The 27672-nt window shown below is 38.3% G+C and overlaps 1 protein-coding gene and 1 long non-coding RNA gene across 3 annotated transcripts in view; one reads left to right on the top strand and one right to left on the bottom strand.

Annotated features, from left to right (window-relative positions):
• The first annotated feature begins 854 nt into the window (after window positions 1–854).
• The window catches only part of LOC107309549 (uncharacterized), a 74729-nt gene continuing 47911 nt past the window's right edge, over window positions 855–27672 (top strand). For both annotated transcript variants that reach the window (XR_014942811.1, XR_014942812.1), the window contains exons 1-3: window positions 855–937; window positions 3011–3127; window positions 8523–8677. This is a non-coding gene — a long non-coding RNA (uncharacterized LOC107309549). The remainder of the gene's footprint in view (window positions 938–3010; window positions 3128–8522; window positions 8678–27672) is intronic.
• LOC116652925 (uncharacterized) lies at window positions 4743–7381 on the bottom strand. The gene is made up of 4 exons (XM_085537833.1): window positions 6403–7381; window positions 6069–6182; window positions 5799–5917; window positions 4743–5629 (listed from the first exon to the last, which is right to left on the bottom strand). The coding sequence occupies exons 1-4, from the start codon at window positions 6864–6866 to the stop codon at window positions 5202–5204; spliced, it is 1125 nt and encodes a 374-aa protein (XP_085393959.1). The 5' UTR covers window positions 6867–7381; the 3' UTR covers window positions 4743–5201.

Here is a 27672-nt window from a genome sequence, read left to right as displayed (position 1 = left end):
CTTCTGAGACTCCGTAGAAAGGTGAAAAATGCTACTGTGATATTGTAATTTGTACAGTAGTCCTGAAAGATTTTTTAAGATTCCATTTCAATCTTGTATTTGTGAAATTAAACTTCCACATGTGTGGGAACTGGTTGTTTAACATGGTCTTAAATTAAAAGATTCTACAACACCTCTCTAATCTTCCGTGTCTAAACTCTTTACTGACACCTTGTCCAATATGTTTGAGCTTGTCTCCACATACTTCAAATAAACTTCTGGTGTTTCTTTAATGTGTATCTAAACCACTCAGGAAATATTTCATTAATGTGACAAAGGCTGTGGAAGTGGAAAGTAAGCATAAAGCTCTTATGTGTGTGAGAATTTACATAAAATGACCTTGTTATTTAGTTTCCTATAGTGTATTTTGATATGAGGGTGAATTAATTTCAAGCATCGGTTCACTTGTTGTGATCATTTTTTCCTCTGTGATTTCCTGTGTGCTTTTCTGGTTTTGTATTTTCCCATCCAATCTGTTTATTTCAAATGGCTTCAGAACCTCTCACATTTCATGATTTTAATGCCAGGTATTTAAAATTCAAGAAGTTATGAAAAAAAATCGCACTCACATGTTTCCTGCCACAAAACATGGATGACTTCTGAATGTATCAGTCTCAATAAACTGTTTAAGGCATGAAGCTATTAATGAACATACAACACTTAGAGAAATTTAAGGAGCTTATTGGCCAGAGACAGCCTTGAAATAATGATTGATAGTACAGTCATCTCCTGTTTGAGCACAAAATGCACATTATAAGTATGTAAAGAACTTTGCATTAGGAAGTGAAATGTTTTATGTTTTTTCTCCATTTCTCAAGGAGAAAGAGAATGCCAAAAGGTTTGGTAGGTTATGGAAGAAGAAGTTGGACGTGAGAATCATCTAGAAATAAATTAACAGGTATTAAAAAAAAAAAAATTCTTAATCTTGTTATTTACTTAAGCCACAACAATGACAAGGAGCAGTTGTTCTCTGCTTATCTCCCAGAGAGCCCAGTAACTGGTCAGCTACTTAGTAACATTAATTCTAGTTAACAAATGAAACATTAGAGTAGGCTTGAGAGATTTTTGCTGGGTATATGTGCTGTGGCATTTTTTGACACTTACAGCAGAGACATACTGGAGAGGGCTGAAGCTGGAGAAAGACATACTTGTCATTTCTGAATTTCATACTCAAGTTCATGTGACGATACAACCAATGTCTCAAAATTGCTCTAGGAAATAACATTTGAGTTTCAAATACATGCTGAATTATCTTTTAAAGCAACTGTAGTTGTTTCTAGAGTACAATTTAGTATGGCAGATGTAATGAAAAGTAGTCATACTTTTGTATAATTGAACTCCTCCCTAAGTTTGAGGAGGGGGAGATGAGAAAGAATGAGAGAAAATAGCTGTAGAGGAAGCATCTTTCTTTCCTATAATGTACCTCACATAGAACTGATCAAAATACTGATCGTCACTCTGTAAGGTGAAAATAATACAAAGGTGGTAATAATACAAGAAGGATGGTGATAAATATCCAGAAGGTTATCTATAGGAAAAACTTACCAGTATAGAAGCCTTCAGTCTGGCTAGAAAACACTGAGGCAATCTCAAATAGATGCTTAGTGGTGATCAGCCCTTAAATGAAGTCTAGGGGAGGTGGAGTCAAGCTCCACCCTTTCTGGGAGCACAGCTGAATTACCCTCACCTGTGCTCCCACAGCTGACCCAACACTTGCCTCAGCTGATTAAACAGAGGTTCAGGCTGTGATTACCAGTTTCCCATACACACTCTTAGAACTGATTTTCTTTTGCTGATTGTGAGTCTTCCAAATTTTGACCAGCAGACTTGGGTTAAAGGAAATGTGAGATAAACTGAAGGATTTTAAATACTTTTATTTTTAAAGGAGTTTTAACTCTTAAAATGAGAAACTGATTAGCCAACAAAACAGAAAATGATCAAGACTGGTTCTTCTTCTGCTCCTTGGGGAAAAAAGCTTAAAATGAAATCAGGAGGCATCTGTCTTAGCAATATCATCAGGGTAAAAGAGTATGTCTTTCTTCACCTTTAGGAAATGGTATAACACATTCTTCTCTCACCATTCATTGTGAGAGCATGGTTCTCCGGACTGTTTATCTGAAATAAATAAACCTCAGCTATAAAAATTTATCTTAATTAAAATGTAGTTTCCATTTCATTAAATGAGTGCTAGCTCTAAAGTGAGATTCAGTTACTTGTTTAAGTAGTTTTATCCCGATGTATTTTCAAACAGTTCATTACTTATCAGCAAACACTGGGATAACCTATTCCATTTGAAATGCAGTAAATCACAAATGACAATAGTGAAAAAGATACTGATTTTTTTTTTAATTTTATTTATTTATTTTTTAAGGCTAAGAAAGATTGATAAATCTTGTAATTGGGAAAACATGAAATACATAATACTTACTCTTTGATAAATACTCTAAGTTCACGTAGTAAAAAATGTACTTCACTTGTGGGATGCCTATTTTGCCCACTGAAGGAATTGCTATTCTAACAATAGTCCCTGTGGCTATATTAACTCAATAGAAGATAATATGGTGGTATTATTTTCAGTGTCAGTGATATTTTGAGAAAGTTTGAGCTAACTTCAAATCAGCAGAAACTTCTTCTGAAAAATCCATGAATCTTAAAATGTTAAATCGCTTCAGATTGTTTTTTGTTTTTTTTCCCCTCAGGAATCATGCTGGCTGTTGTGGTTTAAGCTGGCAGTTAGCTCAGCTTGCACTCATTAACCCCCTTCACAGTGAGACTAGGGAGAGAGAATTAAAGAAAAAAGCAATAAAGTCAAATGCATGGGTTGAGATAAAAACTGTTTATTAAAACAGAGCAGAGAAAGGTGGTGGTGGTGGTGGTGGGGGGGGGGTGGGAATAATTATGACAATCAGTATATAACAAGTGATGCACAAACAATTGCTCATTGCTCACTGACTAATGTCTTATCGTACAGGATATCCCTTTGGTCAGTTTGGGTCAGCCGTCCCTCTCAGGTCCTTGTGTACCTCGCTCTCTTGCTGGCAGGATTGTACAAGAAGCTGAAAAAACTAAGACATCCTTGTCTCTGCATGTAAGTACTCAGCAACAACTAGAAACATTGGTGTGTGTTCAACATTTTTTTTTCTCATGTAACCAGAATATTGCATCATACCAGGCACTATGAAGAAGAAACTCTCCCACTGCACCTAAGATACTCAGATATATGGCTATTGATAGAATCATAGAATTGCTCAGGTTGGAAAAGACCTTAAAGATCAAGTCCAACCATGACCTAACCATACTAGCCTAACAACTCTCTGCTAAATCATGTCCCTGAGCACCACATCCAAATGGTTTTTAAACACATCCAGGTGTGGTGAGTCAACCACCTCCCTGGGGAGCCTATTCTAATGCTTAACGATCCTTTCTGTAAAGAAGCTTTTCCTGATATCCAACCTAAACTTCCCCGGCACAACTTGAGGTCATTTCACCTTGTTCTGTCACCAGTGAGATCTTTCCAGCTCTTGCTATAAGCACCTTTCAGGTATTGAAAGAGAGCAATAAGGTCTCCCCTCAGCCTCCTTTCCCCCATTCTAAACAGCTCCAGTTCCTTCAGTCGCTCCTCATGGGGCATATTTTCCAAGCCCTTCATAAGTCTTGTTGCCCTTCTTTGGGCCTGCACCAGTACCTCAATTTTCTTTCTGTATTGAGGTGCCCAAAACTGAATGCAGTACTCAAGGTGAGGTTTCCCCGAGTACAGGGGCAGGATTACTTCCCTAGTCCTTCTCACCACACCATTCCAGATACAAGCCAGGATGCCATCAACCTTCCTGACCACCTGGGCACACTGCTGGCTCCTATTCAGCTGACTGTCCATCAGCACACCAAGGGCCTTTTCCATCAGGCAGCCTTCCATCCATACCTCCCCAAGCCTGTAGGGTTGTCTGGGGTTGTTGTGACCAAAATGCAGCACCTGACACTTGGCCTTATTGAAACTCCTACTGTTTACCTTGGCCCATTGGTCCAGTCTATCCAGGTCCCCCTGTAGTGCTTTTCTCCCCTCTGGCAGATCAACATTCCCTCCCAGATTATCACAAATTTTGCAGATAAGGTTTTCTAGTGATGTCATCAGGTTTCAGGTCTACTCACTGCATCACAAAGTGATTTCATTTTTTCTAGGAAGCAAATATTTCAGCTCTAAGATCTTAGGTGTGTAAACAGTCTTATAATTGAGGAAATACATCATTAGGAAAAGGAAGTAGAAATGACTTCATGTTTCATCAGCAGTAGTCAAGATCAAAACCTGTCTGTCCTGTAGCAGCTTACTTCTGCCACAACACATTGGGTAAATGAAAAGGAAGATTTATGAGTCGTGCAAATTTTATGCAGTAGTACTGGCACACTGTGGTTGCTATTGCCTACATAGGCCTTCATAAAATCTGCTTCTGATTGCTCTTTGCAACTCTTCCAGTTTTTTTTTCCAATTAAGTTGGTTCTTGCTCTGAGTGGCAAATTGCTGAATTCACTTGAAGTTAATAGATTTTGTCTCACCTAGTAAAAACTATAGAAAATGCTAGCAATTGTGCTATTATATAGACACTTGTTTCTGAACAACATATTAAGATAAAATTGTAACAGTTTGGGAATATTTTACTTCTTCTTTTATTTTGGCCTGATCTTAGAACTGGATTTGATGTAGCTCCTGAACTTTCTGAGGGCAAACTGAACTCAAATCAGTCTTTTTACTGACACAGATGAAACAGGTGATCTGGATTCCTGAAACAGGGATTTAATATATTTTGAATTATATAATGGAGTGAAAAGATGTTCAAGCTGACAGCTGGATTTTTTGTGCTATGTATAGAATTTAACTATTTGTCTGGCATCTATCAAGGAGGAAAAATATTTTGTCTTGCATAGTCTACCCCCCAAAATTAGCATTTAGTTCAAATGTGTATGGAATCTCCAAATTTTATTACAATGGCCTCTGTAGATGAGAGCTGGCATGTTGGCTATTGCATGTTGCACAGCATGTATCACTTCTTCAATCAGCCACTGGGGAATACCTTGTTTGATGACCCTGGTGCTCTTTGTCTGATGTATCCCTGGGTACAGCTCCCAGTTCCTGTAAGTGGTACATGGCTTCTCCCACAGCATCTCTGTGGTCAGCTCTGGGAATCTGGGGCCTGAGATTCTAATGGGGAGCGACTTCGAGCCCGGGCACACCCTCCCTGTCTGGACCTGTGACTGCCAGCTTCTGGAGAATCTCTTGAGGATCCTGATGCCCCCTGGCTGGCAGATATCAAGGTCCGTCTCTCAGCGGCACTCCCCAGGGCTGCAGCATGGCTGTTCCCATGATGTCCTTGGAGCTGGTTATGGATGTCTTCATCCTGATGTAAATGTGAGTGGATTCTTTGCTTTGTCTTGGTCTGGCTTTTCTGGCTGCTGCCCTCAGGCACTCGGGAACTGGGAGCTGACCCCAGTGCTTCCCCGCTGGCAGTGCTGCTCTCAGGCGCTGCAGAGCCGTATGATGGCCCCACTCCCTGCTGGCTGGCAGTGTTGGGGTCACTGAGATCCAAGTTGTCACTGGAAGCTGTAAGGGAAGGCAGAAAGATCAGTCAGAAGGACAGACCTTCAGCTCTGCCATTGGAGAGGCTCTCATCTCTCCTTGGTGAGAGAGGTTTTGGCAAGGCTGCCTTGATGACCAGCTGCCAAGCCTTTCCTAGCCACAGCCCCATGGTATGTGGCTGTCTGCCTCTTACCAGTGCCCGCACTGGCACAGGTGTTGCACTCCCAGGTGTCTGTGCTGTCACTCAAGTAGGAGCACTGCCGGTGGGTACCTTCTGCAGCACAGGAACTGCACAGGAGTAGCTGCCAGGGCCTTAGTAGACACATGTGTTGTGGTTGTGAGAACAAAGTGAGCCAAGCCATGGAGTGCCTGACACATCTCTGGTGCTCAGTCTTTGCTTCTCCAGCCCATGATGAGGCTGAGATCCCAGGCAGAGCCCCAGAGGGCTGCTGAGACAACTCACCCCTCTCCTTCTGCCCGCTCCCTGCCTCCTTGGTAAAGGCACTCATTGACATCACAGTGCCTGTGCCTGTCTCCCAGCAATGCGTAGGCATCGTTGTCCTCCCATGCTGGTCTTCTGTCAGTGAAGGGAGGGAATATGGTAAGTCCCCACTGTTCCTGCTGATCCAAGGCATCCCTGTTTTTCCACCCTGACTCAATTTCCAGCTTGCCTGGAAATTGTCTTCTTCATGAAGATGAGGCCAATATTCACAAGCATCAAAGGACCAGGCCTGCTGGGGCAGTCCCTGAGCACAGTTCTTGTGCCCTCATTTCTCAAGAGTCAGCAGGACACCAACCTGTCTGGGATTTGGATTCCCATGATGAACATTTCTGATTTAAATTTGTCCTTGTCTCTGCAGAGGGGGCACTGGAAACAGTTGATACCTGCTTGTGTCGCCTGTCCCTGCAGCAGAAATATATGCAGCATGAGTGTGAGCAGAGCCTGGTGGTGCTGAGTGCTGTCACACCTGCAGGGTGAGAGGAGGGCTCCTACCTGGATGCAGGCCCGGTGAAACCATGCGTGTTTGCAGGCTGGACACACCAGTGTGCTGTAGGACTTTTTGTCTCCCACGGGATCCATGCAGATGATGCAAATGGTGTCTTCCTCTGGAGCTGCCTCCACTGCCTGCTGAGGGCTGTGTTCTTTGCAGAAAGAACTAGGAAAAGATTGGAAGGGATGGGCAAGATGAGCTGCGAGGATGGCAGAGGAATGGGAAGGAGCCTCAGGCCTTGGCTGTGGCAGGCTGTTGGGAGGTATCATGGCAGGTTCCTCACTTCTTCAGCTGATGCTGATGGCAGGGGGTTGGAGGCTAACAGGCCAAGCCTCATAGCCCTTACCTGTACTTTCCAAAGTGCTGACTGACACATTCGCCCTCTAGGGTGCAGGGCAGATGGAAGCTTCGTTCACAGCCTGTTTTTGCGCAGGTGATGGAAGCCCCTCTCTTGCCGCAAATGAAACAGTGCTGGAAAGAGCACAGCGGTCCTATCAGTGGCCAGCTGTGGGCTGGCCCCACACCTCTGGGCAGGGCACAGCTGGGTCACACTGCATAGCCATCTTGTTGGCAAAACTCTTCTGCCAGAACAGGTGGTTGGAAAGCCTGATGTTCCTTTCTTGGGAGATGGCTAAACTCACCAAACTTCTCCTGGCTCAAACCTCCTTGCTACAGTCAGGACCTCACCTTCTGTTCTGCCTGCTGGATTGTGTGTCTGATGTCTTCAGGGCGCAGCACTACGATTCCATTCAATATTCTTGCTTTTTGAAGGAGGCTTGTGGAGAACATCTGTACAAGAGAAAAGAATAAGATCTTGTTTGGACAGAAAGGAAGGAACCATTGCTTAGAGGAAGGTGGAAATGCCCAGGGGGAACTCACCGCACAGAATGCATGGACACAGATCCCAAAGTCCACATGTTTGGGCCCACAGATGCTTGGGTTCACGTCTGTCTGCCCACACAGCATGCATGCTAGAGAGAACAAATGCAGTGAGCAGCTGGCAGGGACAGGTGTCCCCAAGCGCTGTGCCCAGGTGCCTGCTCTGTGCCTGCCCTGCTGGCTGAGGAGCAGTGCTGAAGGCTGTGGAGGGGAAGAGGGCACTGCAGATGCAGTGGTCCCAGCAGGCAGCCACAGCCCGGATGTAGCCAAGGAGCTGAGGAGCCCTGCTTGCCAGCAGCTGGGGAACCTCTGCATACCTCTCCTCTCAGTCACAAGCACAACACCTGCACCCCTATGCCTGGTGGCAGGGGCTGCACATAGGGATACTTTGCTCTCACCCAGCTCCCCTGATTCTGGGGCCTCCTGCGTCTTTGAGGACATGGTGTACGTTGACAGTGAGCACTTGCAAAGCTCCTGCCCTGACAGCTCTGGGCTTTCTCTGCACACTCCTCTGCCAACTGTGAGGTAGAGACAGGTTGAGGTTGAGTTTGCAGTGTGACCAGGTCACCCTGATGCTGCCTGAGCCTGGCAGCCTTTGCTCTGCTCTGAGCCCTGCATGTCATAGTGGGACCACTCCCTCCCACCCACCCTGATGCAGTCACCACCTCACCATGGTGAGGGCCTTTGTTACTGAAGCAGGAGGATGATGATTCTTGCAGCCAGTGCAGAGTGAGGTGCTGGGGGCTGCAGAAGGATAGCCTCCCTCCACCTGCTGGCAGTAGAGTGGTCCCTTGGCCAGGGCTACAGCCCTGGAGCCACCCTTGGGTATCCCTGCCCTTTCACTCCAATCCTGTTTCAAGCTTCTCTGTGAAGATGAGACCAACACTCACAGGTAGTGAAGGGCCAGGCTTGCCAGAGCAGTCCCTGAGCAAGCACAGCTCTTGCAGGCTCAACATCTTGAGAACAAGCAGTTCAATACCAACTGGAGTGGGGTTTTCATCCTCACAGTGAGCATTTCTCAACAAAATTGCTTCTTGTTTCTGCAGAGGGCCACTGGAAGCTGAGATGCCACTGTTCAGGGGCTGTCCCTGCAGCAGAAACACATGCAGTGGGAGCATGAGCGGGGCCTGGAGCTAATGTGTGCTACCATGCTGTAGGATGAAAGGAGGTTTCCATCTGGATACAGCCCTAAAAGAACCAGGTATGTGTGCTCTGCTGAAGGAACTGGGTACTCTCGTTTTTTCTTCTTCTCTTTTCAAAAATACTTTCATGTAAATTACAGAAAAGAAGAAGAAGTTTGGTTGCTTATATAAATTAAGTATGTACTTTATATGTGGTCCAACACAATTCTTCACTCAAAGTAGCCCAGGCAAGCCAAAGGGTTGGACATTCAAGTCTGTACTTAAAGTACTTATAGTTCAGCAAGTTTAGAATCTGAAACCACTATGGGCTAATGAATGAGCGATATTTTTAGCATGATAATCTACTCAAGGCTTGATTTCATTGTTTTAGTTGCATTTTTGTTGTGTTATTAAGTATAGTATTTTAATTTCACCTTTACAAAAAGAAAAATAAAAGTCATAATCCTGAGTAGATAGTTCTTTAAAACAAACAAAAACTACACACTAGTGCTTGTCTGAGGAATTGGTCATTGAGGAGGGGAAAAATGAGGCCTATTCATAAATGCAGAAATCTTTTTTTTAGTTGTAGTGAGCTGAAGACTATCATGTTGCCACATCTGGAGAGAAACTGGTAGAAACAAAGTTTTGTGTGTGATCCTATTGCTTCAGTAGAAAATGTTAATGAATACTGGAAGAATCTGAAAGGCCTAAATGTTTAAAGAACTAAAGAACCTTAAGGATGAGAATGTAATAAAACTGGGTTAATGGCAATAATGAAAAAGTTAGTAGCTAGCTTTGGTTACAGTAAGTCTCTAAGCCTAATATTGGACTTAAAATTAATCTAAAACTGATTGAACAATGAAACTGATGCAGAGGAGCAATAGAAAAAAATGTAAAGAAAAAATTAATGAAGTAAGTGTGAAGCTCATAAGCTGATAATGGAGAAAGTAAATTAATTATAGGGAATTAAAAATGCTGACAATTATGAAATCAGATTTGCAGAGTAGTAGTTATATCTCTCTTATTTTATAACATTAATTGAAAAATTTAGATATTAATTATTGACCAAATTAATTACAGAGGAAGCGAACAAAGATTTGAAGTAATGAGTAGCTAGTGAAAAGCCTGATGGCTATCAGATTTTTGGTGCAGAGCAAGGAGTGGAGGTTTACAATAGGGAGCATAACAGTCAGCAGCCCTTATGACCCTGTCATAATTATAGGTCATTATTTCAAAAAAAGGTAGCAGAGAAGATGGTAGAGGATCTTATTTAAAGGAAAAGTCCACAGCAATCTGGGGTCTGAACTAAAATAATTTCATCACAATAAGAATGATTTTTTTCAGCAAGACATAGGTCTGTCACTCTAGAGTCTCATTTATATTTTATGCAGTCCTAGCTGTCTTGCATAGATGAGGCTAACACTGCTAAAATCAATACAGTTTATAGTAGGGCAATCTCTAGGGATGCTGCATGTGTAGGAACTACATTCTATTTGCATGCTTTATAATGGGGTTAGAGAAGAAAAAGTAATTTCCAGTTAAGTGTGTGATTCTTGCGCATGCAGGATGTGACTACTGATTAGATTATCTGTGTCTAGAGCAGGTACAGAGTAGACCAGAGATGATGCCTAAGATTTTGATGAAGTGTGGGAGTTAACTAGGAATAAACATTGTCAGTCTTTCCTTCCTTTCCTGCCCTTCAAATGAAGAAGATGAAGTCTATTTGGAATATTTAAATCCCATTTTTCAAATACGGACAAATAAGCAGACAAGAAAGGTGTGCATGCTGCAGCTGTTAAGCTATTATCAAATTTAGTAACTTTTATTTTCTTCCTGATATTGCATCTATGCAATCTATTGAATGTCTGGTTTTTTTTGGGTTTTTTTTTGTTTTTTTGTTTTTTTGTAATCTTTTATTTTCCTTCATGTTACAATTCATGAGACTTCTGTTTTCTGTCTTTTGTTATTGCTTGTCAGAAATGAGAAGACGTAAAACTAAAGTTGGCTTTTGAATTTTTATACAATTGTTCTATCTTTGGTCTGTGTTATTGTACAACGAAGATGAAGAATAAGATAAGATTAAAATTACACTCACTGACCCCAACAGTGTAACCTTTCAAAGATGGCACGAAGTTCTTTAAATTACACACTTCTTAGCAGAAAATCATAAGCTTGTGGACAATTGCTGACGAGTATGCTGTGTGATATTTCTAAAGCTATACTCTGTCCAAATTCTTCACTTTGGAAATAGGCTGCAGTTGCTAAATAAACTCCTAAACCAGCAGGGAGATTGGCACTATGCCTGAAAAATCAATTCCTGTCCTTAAACTTCATCTGAGACATATTAGGAAAACCACAAAAGGAACTAATTAACAGATTCCTGAGTTGAGTACGAGTATGGACCAAATTAAATTTTCTATATATTACAAAGGATTATCACAGCTTAGTGGGAAGAACCCAGCTTCCTGGTTTCATTTTTAATGTTTCCATTAGAATAATTAAATTTCTTAAAAAGAAAATAGTTGCTCTTACAAAAACTTCAACATATGGACAGCATTATGGTGTATATATTGTGGTCTGTAACCCATTCTGTACTTTTGTTTGCATCATTTTCATTCTTTGTACAAATGGCTTTGTCTTACTTTCTGATATTCCAGACTGTAACATGGTAAGAACAGTTTAGATGAGAAAATAGAAACTAGATTATTTCCTTACAAACCCTACAAAACTTTCCTTACAGACCTTACAAACAGTAATACTATTAAGCAGCAGTATTAAACACCAGTTTCTTACTTTTTGAACATGTAGGTACTTATTACAGTTGTTAAGAACAGGTTGTAAGTCTGTAAAATGAAATAGATTGCTAATGTAAACTAATAATAATGTAAGTAACACATGTAGCATCTAACTACTAGAAAACATTAGAATTTCTTGAGGAAATTGTATAAAACTTACAGTTATTGAAACTCCTTCTGCTCAGTAGACCAAAGGCAGGTGAATATTAGAAAAGCAACTGGTTTATCAGTTTGTAAACTACTACTGAGGGAAGTAGTGAACAACCAGCTAGCAAATCTTTCACGCCATAGGCCAACATTCCAGTTGTGAAGCAGGAGGCTCAGATGCAGCTTATTGTACTGCTTCATTCCTCCTCTAAGAATATGTGATATGTTGCCTACCAGAAAGAAGAGTAGCAATCAAGGCTAGCAACTATATTTGTTGTATAGATCAATTACACTGGGGGTTCTCTGTCAGGTGTGAGTGGCGAGATGCTGAGAAACATTTTTCTCCTTAGGAGTGGAAAATGAAAGTCTGGAAAGGTAGATTTGGTACTGTGATGATGTAGTGATGACCTTCTTAGTGACAATGCTGAGAATGCCAGTGTCCGGGGTACAGCGGGGAGCCCTTAGAGCCAGACGTGTCTCACCAGATGTTGGGATCAAAGTATTTCTGGAGATAGTGGCTTTTGGATACAATAATATTGTGATTATTACCAGACAGTTACTGAAGACAATGTGATACTTCCAGACAGCATGGATAAGAAGGCTATTGCCCAGTTTTCATTATTACTTTCTGACTGTTTACATATATCACGTTCTAGATGCAAGTTACTCTACGCTGTTAGACATCACAGCTTTATTGTAGTAGTATACCATTTTAGAACTGTCTTTGTTGAGGTGAGTGGTAAGTGATTGGTGTGTGTTTCAGTTCATCTGGAGAATTAAAACTCTAAAAGGTTCAGGAATTGGGATAGGTGTTCCTCTCATCCTGATTTTATTAAACTTGTGAAGTGACCCAGAGTGAATTATTTGAAGTGATTGAGTTCCCATAATGGCACAGTATATGCAGCATTACCACCCTGCAGTATGGGTGGATTAATGGATTCTTCATGAAGCTGCTTGAAACAGAGTGGAAGTTGTTAAAGGGCAAAATACTATGCTTGTTGCTGTGCTTAGAAGGTTCAGGACTCTAAGGTGTTTTGATGAGTGGAGCTGCCAGCAACTTCAGTTAGTAATGTTACCAAGTAATTTTTAATATATCATCCTCTGTAGTTGCTTCTGTAATTTGCTTGTAAATACTAGATTATAAATAATCTCTACAGACATGGAAGGACAATGGCAGTTGAGACTCAGGCTTGGGAAAAAAGGAGAAGATGCCAACTTAAAAGCTCACACTCTTAGAACAATTCTTAAAACACTAATCTCTTCATCCTCAGTGATGTTTTCTCCTGTGAAGGAGTTTATAATGCATGCATAAACCTTTCTTGGAGATATTCAACAGAACCTATAAAAGTGCCACAGATTCTGTTGTACGCTTTTTTCCCTCTCTCCCGACAGTAAGCATTAGGCATGTTCTGGAAGCAGACTACAAGGTCTGTTTTTTTTTTGCTGTTAGGATATTGAGCAGGGCAAACTTTTATGACAGATATAAAACAGTGGCAAACCTGGAGATGATTATAAATACTGTTGGTCTGAGCATTTTAAACTTTCAAGGTATTTGAAATAGACTTCTTGCTTTTAGGGAATGAGGCTTTGGAAAAGGGGAGCTTTCTCATTTCAGGTTTCTCATTTTTATTTTATTTTTTTTCATTATGCGCTCAGCTCTTAAAATAATGTGACTATGTGTTGAAGAACTGATAGTAGAAGAGTAGTTGCCACCTGCCAGTAATTTTGTGTCATGCTCTGTAATCTTGGATGAAACTATGGTGTTTGGAATGATTTGGATGGGCTTTTTCTTCCGGACATGAAATGTAGGTGGACTGTTGCTGCTATTCAGTATTTACATAATGAAAACATGGTGTTCAATCATTACTCTTACGTAATCAAATTCTTTCTTTTTGATCCTCCATTACCACACCTCTTAGCAAGCAGATGTGTCATCCTTAGTCTAATATCTAAACAGAAAATGAAAAATGTTTTTTGTGAGCAATGTGCTTACTTTACTTAAGTTTAGGCACAAAGAGCTGAAATGTAAGCATGCTTTTTACTCTACTGGTCCACAGAGGAGATCCTCTTGCTGTTATGTTTCTATTGCACCGAGAGCTCAAAATAAACTATTTTCAAAGGCTTATCTTTATTACCACATAAGGAGAAACTAGGGGACTCTGGATTTTATTTTTTCTGTATCCCTTTTTGTTTAAGAATAGAATATGCTAGGTAGAGGGAAAAAATATAATTCTCTACATTGATGATAGTTCACATATACAATCTATTTTCTTCTAATTATAAGAGAGCGAGCAAATTTGGGCTCTCTTGAGGCTTTGCATATTACTTATCCCATTTTCCAGATCTATTCTGTAGGTTATCCTGCCTCTGATCTCTGGGGACTTGTTTCTTCCTGCATAACCCTCTACCTCACAGTGCTCTTGCAGCTCTCAAGAATTCCATCCCATGAAATACGGAAGTGTTTCTGTTGCAAAAAAATAGTACCATGTTTTTCTTGTCATGTTCAATATTTTTTTCCAAACTTATTTGCTATTTTTAGCTCTGGTTAGGATAAACAATTTAAATCTGTATTTGTATTACACATGCGAATGAAAAATCACCTACTTCATGGCTATCTGCTATTCCGTCTACCATAGCACCTACTCTTTCAGTGTTGTTTTTTTTTTTTTTTTTTATTTGAGTCCACGTTTTGACTGCAATTTTAAAATGAAATGTGAAACAATTAAGCTTACTGTCTCTTAATATTATAATAATAGAAAATAAAACAGACAGATTAACTCCAGTCTGAGGAAATCATAGGCATATACCTGTTTTAGCAACCAAAGAATGTAAAAAAAACACTTGTAACAAACAGTTCAGGTTATCAGTCCATTTTTCTCTCCTCGACGGTTTTGTAATTGTGACTATGATCTTTGCTGATTTCCTTTCCAGATGTTTACAAAAGATCTTTAACAAGCCATATATTTTAATTGCCAGCTTATTTTTGTGCCATTATAGATTCTATCTTAATTATTTCTCACTTGCTAATACCACTACTTCAGCAAGCCTACCTATAAAAAGCCTTTTGCTCTTTGTATTGCAGTGGTAAATAAGCAAAGTCTTTTTACACACTTATTGTGTACTCTCTAGTCTCTTGATGTTACTTTGGTGCCTGCTGAGGCCTGGTACACTTGGAAGATTTAAACTGATAGGCACTAAAAGATCCAGAGAATTACTAATTTGGCACCAAAGCCATTCCTCACATCAGAACAAGGTGAATGTGAAAGACTTGCAGGTCTGAGGATTTATGGGAAAAGAGTTACAGGTCCTGTTGGTATGCACATTAATTAGCGAAGGCACAGATTACCTATGAACTTCAGCTGGATAGAGACCTACAAAAGTGACAAAATTTTTTCAGTACCTAGTGGAGGATTGAATCATCTGATGTGAAATGATGCAGCCCGGTTCTGCACTGATGTCAAAGCCGTCTGGAACTGTTCTCACAAAATGCATACCAAAAAATGCATAGAGTAGAAAGCTTGCTAGCCATTCCTGTTCTTGCCTGAGCTACATACTGGGGACCGAAGGCAGATTAAGAAGTATGGCAGTGGGAACCAATGGGTGATAGTAGTAGCTCAGATTTCCAAGTTAAGGGCTTGGTTGTAAGTGTCTTCTTCTACTGATAAGGCTATGCTGCATAATATTCTGTACTACCAACTCTTTTTAGATGAGTTGAAACACAGTAGTAGGTTTTTCACCCTGGAAACATTTGAAATACGCTGAGATAACATGATCCTATCTTCAGAGATGGCCTGTAGTTTATATTCAGTACTGGAAGCCAATAATACCTTTTAATTTTTATTTCACTTTTGAGTTAGAGAGTTCAAGTTGACTGGAGGAAGATTTTGGAAGGTCTTTGTGAATCCTAAGTATTCACTAATGGTGTAACAAAAAAACTAAAGAATTCTATCAGCCTCTGAGATTTAATTTCTAGAAAATTAGTTTTAACTTAAACACGTTTTCAGCAGCTTTCTGCTTGAGACGTAGTTTTACAACAAGTATTTAGTTTGGAAAATAGAGGTTACTTAGATCTAGATTCCATTCTAATTTATTTCCATCCATGATTTGATTATGAAGGCTTACTTTAGAGATGAGGGGCTTTTATTAAAACTGAAAAGTAAAATTATTGCTCTGACAAACTGGAATGTCTAGGAGATATTAGCAGTTCTATCTGTCCATCAGTTTATCATTAATTACTTGGGTCTTGTGAAATGACCAAACAGCTTGGGGAAAAAATTACTCGTAGTCAGAAAGAACTAAGAAATGTAGAATATGGTCTGTTTAGCCACTATCCTAAAATATTTTCTGTATATTCACTACAGTAGTCAGATATTTTTTTATACAGATAATATTTTTAAAGGAAATCAGAATCTAATTTCAAATACTTTATCAAAAGAGAATTAAAATGTTTGGTTTTAGGTCTAAGTATGAACTTTTCTATTTTAGAAATTGTTTTGCACTTTGTGCTTCATCAGGTCGTAATGTGTAGTTTTACTGGCAATTTTTTTTTTTATGTCTGTGGGCAACATCTCAAATACAAATGCGGAATTTGTACTTCTGTTGAGATACGCAGCATTACAGAACAATTAGAGTGCAAAAAAAAAAAAAAGGTTCATAAATCTTCACATAGGTATGCATATGCCTCAGTGAAGAGGTCCTTTGTACTTGAAAAATAGAGCTTTCTCATTTTATTCTGCATGATAACTTTGAGACCTTTCAAAGAAAAGTCAAAGGTAACTCTGACCTGCAGGAAAGGGCATGCAGCAATTATTTTGCTAATGCTTAGTAGCATACAGATCATTTTGAAACAAATGTGAAATAATGGTTTCTTGAAGCAAGCAAAGTCTGGGTAACTTTAACCAGTGATTTTCAAAAAATGAATCACAGAAGACAAGACCAAGTACATCTTCAGTGATGGGAGCAGTATGTGCACTGAAGACATTTTGTCTCACAAGAAAGCAGTAGTAGGATGGATGGATAGAGGCACATAAACTAGTTAAAACTGCCAGACGCTGTTATCCAGTTCCACTCTATTAGCAGCTGCAGGATATGTATCGAACAAAGCTATTCCGTGTGTTGGTCTGAGGATTCAACACAGAAGAGTTAATTGCTCTAGTGTGAAATCTATGATAGCACCAGCACCTTTCTACTTTAAGGCCATCCTTGTTCTGCTTTCTGGCTTATTTGTGTGCACTACTTTGCTAAGTAAGAGTATGTCTACATTGGTCACACTAAGAATGAATAAATGTTTTACAATGGCATATGTGACTTTAAGTAACTCATTAGGATAAAATGGTTATCATTTCTGGTTTAGTTTGCTTAGAGACAATTATAATGATATATGCACACAAATACACTAATATTTCAAAAACGTCAGTATTCTAAACACTGGCATCTTACTGGAAAATCACTTATAAAAGTTGAAAGTTTTCAGTGCCACATTTAGTTTAGAGTAAGTCATTTGGTCTTTTCCAGTGTTTTAAACCTCATGCCTTGATTCTAGCAGCATTTTATTGATTCCTTTTAAAGAATGAGTTGTTAAGTAGAGATTCCAGAACAGAGTATTGAAATGGAGAGTGGCAACATGCTGAGCTGTTCCACTACAGAAAACTAAGCTCTTTAAAAAAATGTTTGTTTGGTCCAGTCTCTTACTGCTAATTACTAGACACATATCTAATAATTATTTTACAGTTAAAATTGCTGTTTTGACAAAAAGGGTAATAAACTTTGTATTATTATCTCATATAAGAGGACAACTGATAAAAGAGCAACTCCAAAATAATCTTCAATGTCTTTTTTATTTTTTTAATATGAAAACCCTTAGTGTTCTCAATTATAAATTCACATCCTTTTGTTTCCATCTTCTGTGTAAGATGCATAGCATTCAGTAGGTAATGCTGGAAATATGAAAAAAAATCATCTTTATAAGTTGTAACTATACATCCTCTGCCCTAGTTTCAACTTTCCTTTTTCCCCTTCTTTTATGTTCACAAAGGAGTTGTAGTAAACAGTAAAGAAAAAGAATGCCACCTTCCCCCCTACCTGAGCAAGGAAGATGTCTCCAAAAAGAGTTGAGTGTAGTTAGTGCATCTCAGAACACTGCAAAGTTGTGCTTTCTGTCCAGAGATCTTTCAAAATGAAAGCACCTCTTCCTGCTCTTACACTACATGTTGTACACTTTACACTACACTGTACCTTATTTTAAGAAAGAAGTTACTGAATCGGAAAATCTGGAAACATGAATAGAAGTAAAGCTCTGGCTTTTGCCAAAGCTTGCTGCTGAAAACTTTATACGTCTATATTTCACACTGCTTCTGCCCTGTCTGCTGTAATAACAACCTCGTTTTCAATACAATAGCGTGGCATATGCTGTACTAACCAAAATGATGTACATTTTTCAATTGATTAATTCTTTTCTAAGGCTGACTTTTATCTTTTTGTATCTTTTTGTAATACTTGGCTTTTTGTTTTGCTTTTTGTTTGTTTGCTTTTGCTTTTAAAGGCAAACTTTAAGCATTTATGATGGGATACTCAGAAAATCCACAGCAAAATTTCCTTGTAATTGAACAGTGACCTATCAAACTAAAATATTTGCTAATTAATTTATTTTATATCTATCATAGTTTTAATGTATCTTCCAGAGCTAGGATGTTTATCCTAAATGTATATTTATCCTGTTTTTATTTGGAAAAATTTCTATATGGAGAACATCAGATACAGTTAATAATGCTTTATTCAAGTTAGAGTCCTAATGTAGAGATTAATCAGTCAAAAGAATTTGTTGGTTATGTGGCAGAAAGAGCGATCTTTCTTTCTTCCAATGTATTGTGAAGGATTTGAGGAAAAACTCTGATCAGGGAAGAAAAATATATCCTAACTACTACATTCCAAAAATGTTTTGGTCCTCTGTTAAGCAGTCTGAAAAGAAATGCAAACATTCAATGATTTATCAATTTTATCATAATTTGTGTTCAATTTCTGCTATGCTAGATGAGGTGTAGATATGAAACATTTTGAGAAGTCCGAGCTTCTAGCCTGGTTTTGAAAAAGTAATCAATCCAGACAGTTAAATCCAGCTAATGTTTGGAGGCATTCAAAGAGACACTTCAATTAAATATTACAACACTGCTACATTTCATTGAGATTCATAAAACAACAACAACAACAACAAAAACAACACATAATTTTGTTCACTAAAAGTTACTCTTATGTTAAAATTTGGCTTTGAAACCAGTTTGTTAGATGTTGAGTCCAGTTTTATGTTTGCTGCATTTTCTTTTGGGATAAAGATTGAGTTTAATGAGTTTCACCAATATATACAATCTCTATATCAACCTCCCTAATACGACATGACAGCACACCAGAAACATTCCTTGGAGAGAAATGCTACAGAGTATTAGAGGATTAAAAAAAGTAATGATTGACTCAAGTTGACAGACCAGTTATTTTTAAAACAGCTTCAGATAAGTTTTAAAATGCAAGAAATACCCTTGCTGCCAAAATTTGTCCTATGCTAGTTATTTCAGGAACATGTGTGGTTTGACTTCTGTTCTTTATCAAGACATTTAATTCTGATGTTTTTTACTTTGTTTAATAAAACTAAGATAAAGGTATATTTCTGATCCTGCCTAGAACAGTATCTTCAAGGCACGGCCTAATCTTAAAAATGTATGCAACTTTTGGCTGGGTTCAAATTTCTGGATAATTTCTTTGTAGTCAGGTTTACAAAGTTTATCGACTACTCCCTAATTCTAGCTACATACCACATAATTTTGCTTCTCTTAGCTCAGTACCTTGTTTACAACCAAAAATGTTACAAGCATACTCTCTCTCTATATATATATGTATATATATATATATATATATATATATATATATATATATATATAAAGCTTTCTTAGGCAAGATACTAGGTATATTTAACTAAATTCTGCAATTTTTAATATTTTTTTTTATTATTATTCTGCATAGAAGAAAGTTTACTTCAAGTATTAAAGCCAATAATATTCTCATTATTACAAGTGATTCCAGTGAAAACATTACAGCTAATTTGACTGGTCAATCTGTGAAGAGATAAAAGGTTATTTGTTAGAGATATTATTTATAGCAAAATAAATAAATAAATAAATTCCACATTTCAGTGTTTCTACTTAATCGTGACTTATACACTGCCTTAAAGCAGGCAGTTATGACCCTCTGGACATTCCTTTTACTTTTGTTGACGGAAGGTTTCCTGCAGTTTTAGGTGGCTCAGTATGCTTCAGGAACCATCATGCAAAACTGTTCTGTTAATTTTGCGTAGTGCATTATGTGATGAAGTCCTTGCTCCATTTTTATTTGTGTCATTTTTGTTGTAAATTGCAGAGGAAAATAAAAACAAAATTGGCTCAAAGAGCCATCTTTCAAAAAACCAGACTAGTAGTCACATTTTAAAAAGCTTGCATTTAAGACATTTGAGCTGTTTGAGCTACCACTGTAAATTATCTGGAGGAAATGTGGAGACGTGTGTCCAAGAAAAAAATGTGGACAGCCTTTTTTGATAAGTCTTCTTTATGAAATGTCCTGGGCACACTTTTCTTACTGCATTTTTTTTTAAAGCTTCTGGCTTTTCGCAGATCCTGAATTCAGACTGTTGCAGCTACGTTCCAGCTGTTCCAGCATAGACTGGGTGGAAACAAGGGCTAGAAAGTGCTCATTTCAGCAAATTACTTGTGGCATTTTAATTGCCTGAAGACATTAAATGAACAAGGAATGACACTGATGGCTTTAGCAGGCAACAAGGTACATCTGTCCTAACCTTGCACTTCTATTCAAGGACTCTTCCAGGTTGCTGCTGCTCTGGAGAGGGTGCTTCCACTGCTCAACTTGTTCCTCTCCAACTATCCTCACTGGCAACGTGTGTATTCTTCCCTTCAGTTAAGGAACAGTTTTGTGATCTAAAGGCTTAGTTCCAATCCCATTGCCACTAGATCAGGCTGCCCAGGATCACATCAAACCTGGTCTTGAATGCAGCCTGGGTTGGGGAATCCACAGCCTCTCTGAACAGTCTGTGCCAGTGCTTCACCACCATCTGACTGTAAGATTTATTTGTAACTTGTAACTTAAATCTCCTTTCCTTTAGTTTAAAGCCAGTCCTCGATGCCCTACCACTTAAGACCATGTAAAAAGTTGGTCCAACTCCAGCTTGTAAGCTCCCTTCAAGTACTGAAGGGCCACAGCGAGGTCTCCATGAGGCCTTCTCTCCTGCGAACCAAACTAGTTCAACTCCCTCAGCCTTTCTTCATAGGAGAAGTGCTCCAGCCATCTCTATGGCCCTCCTTTGGACCCACTAGAACAGCTCTGCATCCTTTTTGTACTGGCAGCACCAGGTTTGGAGACAGTACTCCAGATGGGATCTCACAAGGGCATAGTAAAGGGAAACAATCCCTTCCCTCTCTCTGCTGGCCGCTTTTCTACCTTTTCTACCTTGCCCAGGTAGCAAGAACTAATTATTTTATTCTGCATAAATAGTAGAGCTGTGGTGATGAAATCATTTGGCATCTGAGCCAGCCCCACCACCACTGTCCCTCTTCTTACTGTATTGGCCCTCAGCTTCTTCTTGTCTTTGAAATCCACTCCTTTATGTATAACATAACTGCTATACTTGGTATTTTTTAATTATTTTTTATTAAAAAACAAACAAACAGTATTTAATGAATTGCATTAGGGAAAGAAATTTTAATCAAAATTTACTTTCTGGAGGCTTTCTGAAGTTCAGGCTATCACAGCAGTTATTTTATAAATACTCGTCCAGAATCAGCAAGCAAATCTGTAACTCTGCTGGAAAAGAAAAAAGTAAAAAAAAAAAGTAAAAAAGTAAAAGCTTATAAACTTTTTGAAATATCAATATTATTTACAAAGCATTGATTTTATTATCAGTACTGTCTTGCTTTATGTACAAAGGGAATTATTTTTTATATAGCTAGTTCTTATTTTGCTCCCTAATTAGTAATGGGATACAGTCATCTGATTAACTGACACATTCTTCCTCTCTTATATTGAAAGTGCTATATATAACTTTTGACTCATTGAATATGTTTAATCTTGTGCTTTTAAAACTATATTTGTAGTTATTTCTTCAGACACATGTCTAGATACAAGATTTCAGTGCTGACTGATAAGCATCTAATGAGTATAATGATTTGAGATCCCTTAACAGGTTTCTAAATGTGGAAAGTGATCCATTTCAAATATAAGATAATAATCTACTGCAGAAAGTTAAGATACTGTTCACAGAAAACTTCAGCTTTTTCTCTATTTGTTTATTTGTTTATTTATTTATTTATATAGACATTCTATCCATCAGTCTGGAAATGTGTACACTTTGAGCACTAAAAGCAGCAAACGTTCTGTGATTGACTTGGAAGTTAATTCTAGCAATTTAGAATGTAGTGTTTCACCAGGCAGAAAGCTCTAAGAATTTACACAACTTCTAATTTATGGTTAAAGAATCAGGTAATTTGTTATTTGCTTGTGCATACAGCAAGCAGTCTGTCTATCTGCAGTAAACTCAAATGAAAAGAATGAAAGTTATATTTTGAGTATGCTGAGCTATGAATAACACGGGATTATAAACATTAGAAATCTAATTAAAACACTAAAACTTCTGCAAGGTTCAGGCTGGTAAATGTCTATGTTTGCTGTACTATGATAGGAAGAATGATTTTGGTTGCCTAGCAACTAGATTGCACAAGCTACCTTAGTGGAAAATATTTGCATTTGATAACAAAATCAAAATGGGAACACACAAAGAATAAAGTCTTCCCAAACCTTTAGCGAAGTAACAAATTCACTGCATGTTATTACAAATTAAAATGGCATTGAGTTTAGAAATATTAGTGGGGATTAGGACTATTTCATGGGAAAACTGCAGCTAGTCAATGTGGCTTAAAATTTTGTGGAAAATCTTGGAGTAGCTCTTACGTACAAAGTGCAACCGAAGTACTAAAATATACCACCAGATACCTCACCTTCTCTGCTGCCATCTATCACATGGCAACAACATGTAATCAGATAGTGGTGGGAAAGTTCTATCCCTGCTGCCACCTCCCCAGCATTCATCTCTGGCTTTGTGGGTTGACATAATAAAATAGGAAGCATTACATTCACAGCAGCCCTTATACATCAGCAGAATTATTCTGGATCCCTCTGTGGGTGCTAGGAGACCTGAATGTAACAGGATAGTACTAGGTTCAGTGCACTGAAGTAGATCAGAACCGTAGGAGTTGGGACACTCGCCGCACCATACAGGACAGATCTCCAGAGGATTGTATGAAGTGGCAGGCTATGTAATAGTGATTTTAGGTTGTTGCCAGTGAGCCTATGTGTGGGTTTTGTTCTCTGTCTCCTCCATAGCCCCAAATTCATACAGCTTGTGGTCTTAAAATGAAATACTTCTCCATCCAGTTTTACAGTTTTCTAGCAGAGGTTCAGTCCTGTAAGGCTCATGTGCATAACGCTATTACATCCAACACTTTTCCCTCTCATGAGTCTACTGGTCTCTTTTGTTTCAGGAATGTTAAATATGTGGATCATGAGCATGAAGGGCTGAAGTACATCTGCATTATAATGCAGTCTGCGTGTTAGATGGCAGCCTCTATGTCCTACAGCCAATCATGAATTCACTGTTAAATTATGAAGTACTTCTAGTTAAGGTGTCTGTAAAGATGTGAAAATATATTTATATACATACACTTATAATGACAATTTGTCATGGAATTATAATTACGATAGGATAAGCCATGAAAATTTTGGTTTGCTTCAGGAAGTTTACTGTTGTCTTCTCTTTGTGTGTTTGGTTTGTAGCTCTATCTGTTAAAAAATTTAAGCATTTTTCAGTTGGACTTCAGAGATTATCTGATATCTTAGAAGTCCACATGGAACTGCTCAGGTGGCTTTCTTTCTGCTCAGTCTTAGGAGCTATAACTCTTAATCTAAATGACTAGAGCAGCTACATTGTGCTAATAAAGACCTCTGTTTCAGCTGGTGGGTATCAGTAGTGTTGGCAGTGAAGTAACTCTTTGAAGTAAGATGATTTCTACACTGCTTTGAGATTCTTTGATATAAGTATTTTAAATGTTGCAGTTATTATTCTTCCAGATTCCTATTCAGAAAGAAAACATACATTTTTTACTTCTCAACATTGATTTGTTTTTAAAGCATGAAAGGCTGCTATTCCTTATCATAATTAATTTGAAATTTAAAGTAGCAACCCTTCTAGCAAGTATCTTAAATAGATGTACAGTTAACAAGTCAATAAAAAAGCAAACTGTAGCCACATTAAGATACTCATACTACAGATAATCAAACTGAATTATCTTTTAATTATTAGATTTGTCTGATCTCTTGTCTTATCACCTGATTTAAGGAATGGTAATGTTTATTGGTTTACTACAGAATTGCAAAGTTGACTTGGAAGTAAACTGGATGCCACCTAGTTCTGTCCACTTGTCAGGGTTTCCCTGACAAAGTGCTGTGGGGCTGCAGTGTGAGGCCCCAGTCTGGAAACAGCACATTCCCTTCCCTTCTCCATGCTATCAGTGAAGCAGTCCTCTGCTTCTTCAGATAGGAAAGAGCAATGAGTGCTCCATACTGCTGGCATGCTGGCAGTATTACTTATCATTTCCCAGCCATGTAGCACAGAGTTATACAGACTGTTCACTACATGGTTGTACCTTTTTTGTGTTCTGTGTAAGTAGACAGTTCTTCAGCCCCTGCTGTCCTAACTCAGCACAAATTCTGACTCCATGAGATGCAATTCAAACATCATTTGCTGGTCCACCTGACACTGAGGCACAGGTGATGAAAACAGGTCATAAATGTAAGAAAGTGGTGGATTTGTTTTTATTTTTATTTTATTTTATTTTTTTAACTTGAATTTTTCCAAGGCCTAAAAACCATGTGGTAAATTTGTTCTTTTAATTAAATATCAACAGAATGGGCCTGCTAACAGCTAATGAAAATTCAATTTTAAAAACATTTTTTAATGAGAAGATCTATAGTTTATAGAAACCCTGTAGTTTATTAATAAATGCAGCCTAACATTCAGTAACATTTAAAATTATATTACAAGATGCTCTTTCAGGTTTACTGAGAAATGCAGAGTTCATTCAGTCTGAAATGACTAATCTGCTTGCTTGTAAGTAAAGGTGTGATATATGTTTTCAGGAACAATGGTGATGAATATTAATTGAAAGAAGAAAACATTGTTATGGCTATATGGACAATCTTTTTCACTGAAAAGAACAGTGGAATGGATTTCCCACACAGCTTTAGAGGTCTTCATGCTGTTAGATTTCTGACTGCCTGAGGCACTGAGAAACCAAGTCTCATCATCTCAATAGCTGATTAAGCAGGAGTTTGGAGACCTCTTGGTGTAACTTCAACTTAAATTATTTGATGACAGTATGTCCATTTTACCCTACACAGGTCTGGGAATGACCTACTACCATATCAGAGTTCAATCATAGAATCATAGAATCACCAAGGTTGAAAAAGACCTCTAAGTTCACCCAGTCCAACTGTCCACATCACCAATATTTCCTACTAAGCCATGTCCCTCAGTACAACATCTAAACATTTCTGGAACACCTCCAAGGTCAGTGACTCCACCACCTCCTATGGCACCCATTCCAGTGCCTGACCACTCTCTCAGAGAAGAATTATTTCCTAGTGTCTTACCTGAATCTCCCCTGGAGCAACTTGAGGCCATTCCCTCTAGTCCTATTGCTAGTTACATAAGAGCAAAGGCTGACCTCCACCTCACCATAACCTCCCTTCAGGTAGTTATTTGTGTTAGCAGATTGTGCCCTGCTATAACATGACCTGTCCTCAGGTGTCTTGCAATTGATGGCACTGTCATTTTATTAAAGAAATAGAGAATCGTTATTGCAAGTTTGCTGAGCAAGCATGCTGGGAGTGGAAACAAATATTAGGCAGTGAAGTCAGCCTCTTTGGATTTACTGGCTTTATTATTATAAAGAATAGGGAAAATGACTATGATATGTTGGCTACTTAAAAGCAGTGTGTTTAGGATGCGTGATATATACATTGCTTCATACTAGAGATTTTCATTACACGAGAGCCATGGAATTACATAGCTGTAAAGCCAAAACAAATTAACCATGTAAGGTTTTGTTAGCAGTTGTGTGTGAGAAAGAAACATTCTATGGCTGGGCTACGTTTAAATAGGTAATGAGGAGAATGGGACCCTGCAGTGCAAGTTACGTTAGCAGTTCAGAAAACATGACTCCAAGAAAATTTGTTTGTTTACACAAATATAATACAGCTTGATAAAATAGTCAACTATGGAAATTATTTGATCAGTATGCCTATTTGGTAGTGACATAGCTGGAAAATAGTAAGACTGCAAGGTACTTAGCCTGCCTTGAAGGAGTGATACATTTCAAATCATTCACGATTCAGGCAGTGATAGTGCTTTCATTCAACTCAGTACAAATAATGCAAATACTGTAACTGTGTACTAACTATGAAGGAAAGAAAAAAAAGATAACTGGGAAAACTATAAGTTAGATAAGAATAGGTGCTCCTATACTTAGTCCAAAATAAATAGTATAGCATGCTTTAGTCTTTGGTCATTCCCTGTGTTATTATCTGGTTTTGGTAGAATTATAGTAACTGGCAGAAAATGGATTTGTTAGTTAACAAACACTGAAGGACTCAGATAAAGCAGAAGTCTGTTTTATTATGTTCCATGCAGACTTGTAATGGGAAACTGAAGAATTTAGGCCATGAGTTCAAAGCTTAATCACATAGACCTTTTTAAAGCAAAGCATTGCCTGTGTGTCTCTGAGCATAATATTGAAAACTGACCTCAAGCACTTATCATTAGACTTTCAGATGAGAACATGGTAATTTTTTCCACATTAGAAATTAGTTGCTAGTAAGTGGGTAAGCATTCCTGAGCTAAATTCTGTCTGAAACACTTAGTCAATATCAGTATATCTGATGAAATAGCCTAGAAAGACATTTTTGTTGACATTGAAACCAGGCAGTCATACTGAAGATTCAGTGGACACCAGCTGTCTGGATATTTAGCCTTTAGCTGCATACTCTTATTTATGCAATTAATTTGTCATGTAACTTCAGCCCCTATTGTGTTTTTGTCATTGTCTTCTATGTTGAAATTTGTTTTTGGGTAGCTTCACAAACTAGTTAAAAGTAGAAATTTTATACATGTCAGAATGCCATTTTTGTCTTGTTCTCTCTCTCAACAGCTGTGAGATCAAACACGTAGTTAACATGAATTGGAGTGAAGCAGTGGCAACTAATACTGCACCAATTGACAATTACAATTTCTGGTACGACAGAATCATGAGAAAGCAGGGATTAGACAGACATGCATTGGTTGGTTATGACTCAGTGCTAGTAGATGGAGATCAGAGGGGAGTGTAGAGAATTTGCTGCAATCCAAAAAGCCAGAGTCGACCTATTCCAAGATGAGAAGTAAGACATGCCATGCTATACAGCGAGGAGTGTTTCTGTAAAAAATATTTTCTATCCTACCTTCTCTAGCTACCAAGCTTGCTATTTAAGAAGCTAACCACTGTAATTTGTTTCAGTAAAACAAGACTTTTGAAATTGAAACCTTTTTGTCCTCTTTCTGCCTAAAAGAGAAGCCTCTAAGAGAGAGCTAACCTAGTTGGAAGACTTCCTCTCTTAAATTTTTGGGCTTCTGAGATAGAGGTCAGTATAATAAATCTTTTTTTTTTTTTTTTTTTTGGCTTTCTTTAGTGCAGAATATTATTATTTTTTTAATATAGTAAAGATTATTATCCTTTTCTACACTTCCTCTCTGGCATGAAACTGGTATTAAATTCCCTCTCTGTAGATAAATTATACTAATATAACTGTATTTTCACCTTAATCTCATGTCTTTAGGAGAAAACTGGAAAATGGAAAAAATAAAATTTTGTCATGTTACAGGTGCAAGTAAGCATACAAGCATCTTTAGTCTCTACTATTTTATTCACTTTGCATATGCTTAGTTTTAATATAGTTGAAGAATCTCAATGACTTTAGTATAACTATACTTA

Source organism: Coturnix japonica, chromosome 2 (assembly GCF_054131305.1).
Source record: "Coturnix japonica strain WE chromosome 2, WE-NBRP24, whole genome shotgun sequence".
NCBI classification, from domain to species: Eukaryota; Metazoa; Chordata; class Aves; order Galliformes; family Phasianidae; genus Coturnix; species Coturnix japonica.
The sequence above is the reverse complement of the archived record's forward strand: the minus strand, read 5'-3'. Positions and strand labels throughout refer to the sequence as shown.